At 35.4% G+C, this 7,500-nt stretch overlaps 1 protein-coding gene and 1 long non-coding RNA gene across 5 annotated transcripts in view; both read right to left on the reverse strand.

Annotated features, from left to right (window-relative positions):
• LOC122358520 overlaps positions 1-1,049 on the reverse strand; it is a 6,223-nt gene extending 5,174 nt beyond the window's left edge. For both annotated transcript variants that reach the window (XR_006252617.1, XR_006252616.1), the window contains exon 1: positions 374-1,049. This is a non-coding gene — a long non-coding RNA (uncharacterized LOC122358520). The remainder of the gene's footprint in view (positions 1-373) is intronic.
• A 679-nt stretch (positions 1,050-1,728) lies between these two features.
• Positions 1,729-7,500, reverse strand: part of LOC122358998 (cytoplasmic dynein 2 heavy chain 1) — an 81,715-nt gene continuing 75,943 nt past the window's right edge. For all 3 annotated transcript variants that reach the window (XM_043259045.1, XM_043259046.1, XM_043259044.1), the window contains 4 exons: positions 4,659-4,768; positions 2,316-2,397; positions 2,123-2,239; positions 1,729-2,032 (listed from right to left, as the gene is read on the reverse strand). In XM_043259045.1, coding sequence (XP_043114980.1) covers positions 1,874-2,032; positions 2,123-2,239; positions 2,316-2,397; positions 4,659-4,768 — 468 coding nt within the window. In that variant the 3' untranslated portion in view covers positions 1,729-1,873. The remainder of the gene's footprint in view (positions 2,033-2,122; positions 2,240-2,315; positions 2,398-4,658; positions 4,769-7,500) is intronic.

Genomic DNA, 7,500 nt, shown 5'->3' on the forward strand with positions numbered 1-7,500 from the left:
TTATACACATAAATATATTAAAAATTATATACAGTATATGTGTGTATTAATATATAAAAATAAATATGCACAGTATATATACATATGATTAATTGCTATCCAAAGGTTTTGGTTTACATAATATTTGACAGCACTGTATAACTGTATATATAACTATTATAAATATATATACACACACATATATTTAAATGTTTTTATTTGAAAGCATGATAACATTACCGTCACAGTACTGCTGTTTGCTGTGAGCTTTAAAGATAGTACATTTAAAATGTATATTATGATAAAAATTTGAAATATTAATATAAATATATTTAAAATAAAATATTTTCTGCATTTAAAAAGATAAAACAATATTACAATGAAAAAAATTTACATTTTTATATAAACAGAAGTAATATACAGGTTCTCCCCCCATGGTTTTAGTCATTTTTCTTGTTCCATCCAGTGGTTTCCAGTGAGAGTCTGATGCAGCTAGTGAGGACAGAAAACACACACACACACACACACACACACACACACTTCTCCATCCTAATGCCGTAGCGGTGCTGAAGAGACAGCAGTGAGATGTTTAAACAGGACGCAGCTGGCAGAATGAAACCTACCAAAAAATGTATCACTAATATAAATTATTCAGACACAAATTAAATGAGAAAAGCACTAAAGACCCAAACAAAGCCCCTCAGGCTCTGCAGAGATGTTGAGATCAGCACACAGGTACTGGAGTATGGATACAGCACACACTACAAAACCCAGAAGATCAGAACATTTGTCCTAATCTGCAGCAAACCACCAGTGTGACGTACTGCATGTGCTCCACTTCAGATGACAGTCCTTTTGATTCATTATTCATCGTCAAGTGTTCAGACATTTAAACATTTTCATTTGGATTCAAAGGGAGCAAATAATTCAGATTTTAAATGTATTTATTTAAATTTATATTTATCTTCTTTTACATTTTAGTTAAATATTTAGTAATTTAATCGTGTTGAGTAATTTTTATGAATATATATCAAACTACATGAAACATTACCTTGCCAGCTACATGATTTTTTTTTCAGTTACATATGATAATATATACGATAATTTATGATAATACAGGAGCAAATTATTATTTTAAATCTGTTTAAATTTATATTTATCTTCTTTTACATTTTAGTTAAATATTTACTAATTTAATTGTGTAATTTTTATAAATATATTTATTATATAAATATATAAAATATATATATACATATACATATATATATATATATATATATATATATATATATATATATATTTTTTTTTTTTTTTTTTTTTTTTTTGTCAAACTACATGAAAACATGAAAAGTTACCTTTGGCGGCTACATGATTTTTTTATTTTTATATTTAGGTTAAAAACAATTTTCTTTGGTTTTAGTTTTAGTTAGACGATATATGATAATATATATGTTTATATACGATAATAAAGTATTTTAAATAAGAATCTTTTAAATTATCATCAGTATGTTTAATCAAGTATTTTATTTTTTATTTATTTGATTGTATTTTCCTCCTATTTGTATTCATATTAAATATTCGCATGATCTAATATTTGTATAAAAATTTTTCTATACCTTTTAGAGCTGATTTTATTTATTTTTTCTATTTGTTAATTTTGCATGGATAGATTTCCCGCCATACAAGTTGTTTATGTCAAGCCAATAAAGTACTAAAATCACACTACAATTAAACACAGAGCGTGTTGGATCTTTATGAAAAACTCTTTTATTCAATGACATAAATACACAGCAGCTTTAGTGCAGTGAACGCCACCGTGTTCAGCCAAAGAGCACTCATAAACGTGTAGAGCGATCATATAAACGGATCGCGTGTGTGTGTGCGTGTGTGTGTGTTACTGCTGTTTGAGGAAGAGCGCCGCTCCGCTCTGGATCCATGTGTCATGATCTCCGGCACACGGCAGCTGAACGTCTGTCACCACACGCTGCCGCTCGCCGCTGCTGTACACGGGCAAAGAGATGCACTCGTCCAGAGAATAACTTCCCACGGCGCTCTGAAACACACACACACACACACACACACACACACTATAACGCACAGACTTCACTGGGAGCATGACTAGAGGATAAAGTGTGTGCATTACCTGCGGGATCCAGGCCATGTGACACGCAGGGACGGCAGACACGCTGGGAGATTCACGATGGCTCTCGGCCAGACGCTTTCCATCAAAAACACAGCCTTCTAACTGCAAGCCGCCAACCTTCAGACGGAGAGGGAGAGAGCTCGGTCAACGTGAAGCGGCTGAGTTCAGCCCTGCTGAAAGAGAGCGTCTCTACCTTCACTTGTAGTTTAGCGTCGGTGATCTGACCCCTCCACGACGCCACGAACTTCAGACCGTCCATAGAGCAGCTCATCAGCCTACGCAAAGAAGACGTTAAAACTGAGCCTGGGGTCTTCTGGGTCACCATTTACTTCCACAGTAGAGAAAAAAAACAACGGTGACCCAATACAGACTTCCTTTAAAATACCTTTTTATAGCAATATATAGCGTGGGTCGAAATGATATTTTAAGGACATAAATATCATGAAGATTTCTTAACGCAAATATAGCAATAACTAATGTTTGATAGTAACATGCCTTGCCAAAGACTTCATCTGGACAACTTTCTAAAGGTGATTTTCTCAGTGGTAATATGTTTTTGCACCCTCAGATTCCAGATTCTCAAATAGTTGTGTCTTGGCCAAACCAAAAGCTTATCTTTTCAGCCTTCAGATGATCATCATTTCGCAAAACTGACCCTTATTTCTGCGGACCTGGGTCACGTATTCTTACATTATTCTATCTTACATTTAATAATCACGTTCCCCTTCTGTTAGCACGGTGGGATTTCTTCGATGCGAAACTGCAGAATACGGATATGAAAATAGAATTGAGAAAATCTGTAACGAAAAACCAATTCCATTCAAATAGCGCCACAAAAAAATGTACTTCTCAACATAACAATAATAGTGATATTACTATAATAACAAGAATATTGATTTTGACTTTCTGTTTAATGCCAGATTTTTAACCAAACATCCGGAAAGCGTGGAATTTAGATTGAGGCTGTTTTTGTGAAGTTACCTCACATTTATTTCAGTTGAGTGTAACGGGTGCGCAGGTCACGGTTTAGCAGCTATCTGTTACGCAAGACGTCTCAAGATCGTTTAGTAGGTGTATGTGAAATAAACGAAGACTCGAGGTAACTCGCATGCGCCCAAGTCTCAAAAATCAACCCACATGATGATCCGTGCGGTTTAACGCTCCACATGTGTGTTTTTTTCTTGCTGATATCTAGGTGCCAGATAGCCCATATTAGGCCGATGTCATTTCATTTATTTTAATTCAGTCGAAGAATAGAAATAATTTGAAAATTGATTTTAAAAAAATGAATGTGTAGGCTAAACATAGTCTTTTTCACAAATAAATATTTAATGAAAATTAAGGAAAAAGTAAGCACTGCAACCAACAGGACACTCTGTATTCTTGGAAATTATTATTATTATTATTATTTTTTTTTTTTTAAATAAAGCCAAGGTAACACTCATTTCAAAAAAGCGCCTGTATTTTAATTGCTTTGTTTAACAGTCCTGATTATTGCAGACTTCTAGACAGAAGTAAGCACAGTGTGTTCAGGTGCTGCCTTGCTGTTCTTAGCGCTGTCAAAATAAAAGTCTTGCCTGGGACACACTGGCCAAACAGGAAAACTTATCGGCTGATGCCGATATTTGAAAAATGACAAATATCGGCCGATATATCGGCCTTAGCGATATGTGCAGATTTCTCTCCTGATTCGGACCAAAACATTTTTCCGTTGGAGAAAGCGTTATCATAAATCAAGCACCATTTTAATAGATTCAATTTGTTTATTTTCTTCTCAAGACATTAACCGCTGGACTGGAGTGGTGGGGTGTGTTTTCATCAGCTGTTTAAACTCTCATTCCGACGGCACCCATTCACTGCAGAGCATGCATTGCTGAGACGCGCGTTTGCATGCACATTCTTAAGCCGGTTACGCTTAATAAGGCAAAAACGCACTTGGTCGCGTAAACACGGGACCCTGTTTTCTTTTGCCATAAACGGCGTGAGAATAAACCGGTTGGAACCGGTCGTTTTTTGCGCAGCATGTAAACACAGCAACCTGCTTTCTGCGGCCTTATTGAAGCGTTGACGCGGATACGTGACAGGAAAGCATTGTTCGTCCAGATTTAAGCGCATCTAGACAGAAGAAACGTCTTGCGGCACAGACAGAATGAAATGCGGGCTATCACAAAAGCAGGATTTTTCTTGACACAGAAAACGATCAAATGCGTTCTCATCTCGTGCAGCAGAAGCTGAGGATAACATAAGATAAGATAACCTTATCTATATTTACAGCAAATGTTCGTTTTGGATGAACTATTCCTTTAAATTTCGAAGACCGTTTTATTTTTGCATCACTGATGTATTATTAGAGTTTTTGTTAATAAACTCCATTTTTATTGTTCCATTTTGTTCCAACTTTTCATTAGCATTACTTCTGTTTTTTTTTTCTTTTTAAGTTAAACTAAACGCAACGAGGAAATGATTCCAGTTCTCCGGCGCTATCTAGTGTGTTTTGCGGTCGTAGTTTTAGCTAAGTATAGTAAGTCGTCATCACCTGGCGGTCTCCTGTCTCAGAGCGTTCAGGAAAGTGTCCGGGTGAAAGAGCTCCGACAGATCCAGCGTCTCTGACAGCAGCCCGCCCCGCTCTGCCCTCTCCACCCATCCCTGCGCTCACACACACACACACACACACACACACACACACACACACAGAGCAGTGATTAGTCATGGAGATCAGTGTGTGATGACAGAGGTGATCTGGACTGAGCAACAATAACCGTTTCCTTCTCAAATCTCTTCCTGCCGGGTCTGGTCTTTCATTTCAGGTCACCAGAGACTCTGCGTCTCTCTAAGAACATCGATACAGCAAAAAACACTAATATTGTGAAATATTATTACCATTTCGAATAACCGTTTTCTATGCGAATGTAAAGTAAATGTAATTTATTCCTGGATTTTCAGCATTATTACTCCAGTCTTCAGCGTCACATGATCTTCAGAAATCACGCTCATATTCTGATTTGCTGCCCGACAAACATTTCTAATTATTATCGACGTTGAAACCGTGATGCATTTTATTTTTCATGGCGCTTTGATAAATAGGTTTTCAAGAACAGCAATTATTAATAACATAATAAGTGTCTTATTATGCTCAGTTTAATGCATCCTTGATGGATAAAATATAATAATAAAAAAAGTAAAAAATTACCAACCCCAAATTTATTTATATATATATTATTATTTATATATAAAAATATATTTTAAATATTAAGTGTTTTTTTATGTTATTAGCCCACTGAATAACAAAAAAATAATTATTTAAAAATAACTATTAAATAAATAACCATCCTAATAGCAAACAATATGCATCTTCCACTATTTCCAACTAAATTAACTCGCATTGAAGACTTTCAAGGTCACTTCAACAAGATCTGCGTTCAAGAACTGGTAGAACATGACTTCCTGTTTATTAGTGTGCGTTGTGCTCAGATCTGTTGTTCGGGAACAGACAGGGCGCATTTACAGATTTCAGAGATCTCTGTAAACAGCTGCTGCTGTGGAAATTGGACTCAGTGGAGCAGGTGGGCGTCATAACAGCGCTGACGGATAAGATTCAATTATCTGTTCGAGGAATCTGTCCTGAGGTCCATTACAGGGCATCTCGGGTGAGTTTTGGCGAACCGGACCTCCGTGACCTTCATTTATTGTCGGTCTGAGCGTCTACAAACATGCTTTCTAAGCATTTTAACCAGCCTTAAGGACTTTTTCAGGATCTCCTAAAAGACTTTCAGACCTGTGGAGGAAGTCTGAGCTCAGAAATGTTTCAATATTGTAAAGCTCTTGGCGCTCTTTCGCCTAAATTTGCTCCTTCTTTGGTTTACGGGGAGATGTGGTTCGGTGAGGGAGCAGCTCAAATCATCCTCATCATCCTCATCATCATCATCAGCCCAGCTGAAGAAACACATTCATCACGAGGAGTGTTTTTGTCTGCTCGCTCCGCCGGACTAATTACAGTCAAACGGACTCGGATCAGCAGCGCTGGACGGATCAGACACGTGCGACGAGATCTAAATAAACCACGCTTTATTGCTTTTCTATAGCCATCAAATGTCAACTACTGGATTGATTTCTTCCTTAAATTATATTTAAAAAGTTACTGTACTAAAACTATAATTAAAACAATGGAAACCCCTTTAAGATGACCTGTAGAAAGAAAAAACACATCTTAAGCATGCATAATTATTTACTTTTTGAACAATTACATAATTGTAACTGCAATTAAAAATTCATAAATTAATTTTGCAGCCCAAATTCTCATTATTCTTGCATTCATAATAATACAGTTATACATAATATTACATGCAATGCAGTTTAATTTTTACTATATTATAGTAAAATGCTGTAATAAAATATTTTTAAATCAAATTGAAAAATAACATTATTGTATTAATACTTCTCCTAATAATATATAATACAAATAATAATAACCATCATCATTTTAAATGTATAACATTGCTGTTATCATATAAATTAAGAGGTTACAAAAAATTATAAAATTGCAAAACTACATTTCACCACTACTACTACTGTTATACAATAATAATAATAATAATACTTTAAAATAAGGTGTCATTTGTTATCATTAGTTAATGTATTAACTAACATGAACAAACTATGAACAATCATTTATTACACTCTTTATAAATCTTTGTTAATGTTAATTAATGAAAATATAATTGTTTATTCATGTTAATTCACAGTGCATTAACTAACGTTAACAAAAACAACTTGTGATTTTAATAATCACGAACTTAACATTAAGATTAATGACTGCTGTAGAAGTATTGATCATTATTAGCTGATGTTTACCAATGTTAACTAATCTACCTTATTGTAAAGTGTTATTACTAAAAAAGTTATTATTATTATTATCACTTCACAACAAAAATATCAGCACTTAGTTTTGAGGTGAAATTGTGAAATGAAAATATTGTCACAAATCGTAATGTTTTTGAAACGGACTTAATTTTCCTCACGCAAAATATGTATTCTTATATCAGCCCCACATCAGAAGGCCAGACATGTTTTGGAGCTCGGGTCTCTCTGAAAGTGTCGTTCCCACAGTTCTGTAAACACACACACACACACACACACACGCCGAACGCACCTGCTCACATCCACTGCTGCAGTGTTTACAGCAGGCTGGAGTTTCAGAAGCACTAACTCTAATAATCACATAAACACACGCCGTCACAGTATTACATGAAGTCAGTGGTGGGATTAATGTACATGATAATACACACGCTGCTGTTTGTGTGTGTGTGTGTGTGTGTGTTCAGCTGTAATGAACTCTCCCTCAGGTGATGCTGCCGAGCTCATGAATTATTCATGAGTCC

The sequence above is a fragment of the Puntigrus tetrazona genome, chromosome 15 (assembly GCF_018831695.1).
Source record: "Puntigrus tetrazona isolate hp1 chromosome 15, ASM1883169v1, whole genome shotgun sequence".
Lineage (NCBI taxonomy): Eukaryota > Metazoa > Chordata > Actinopteri > Cypriniformes > Cyprinidae > Puntigrus > Puntigrus tetrazona.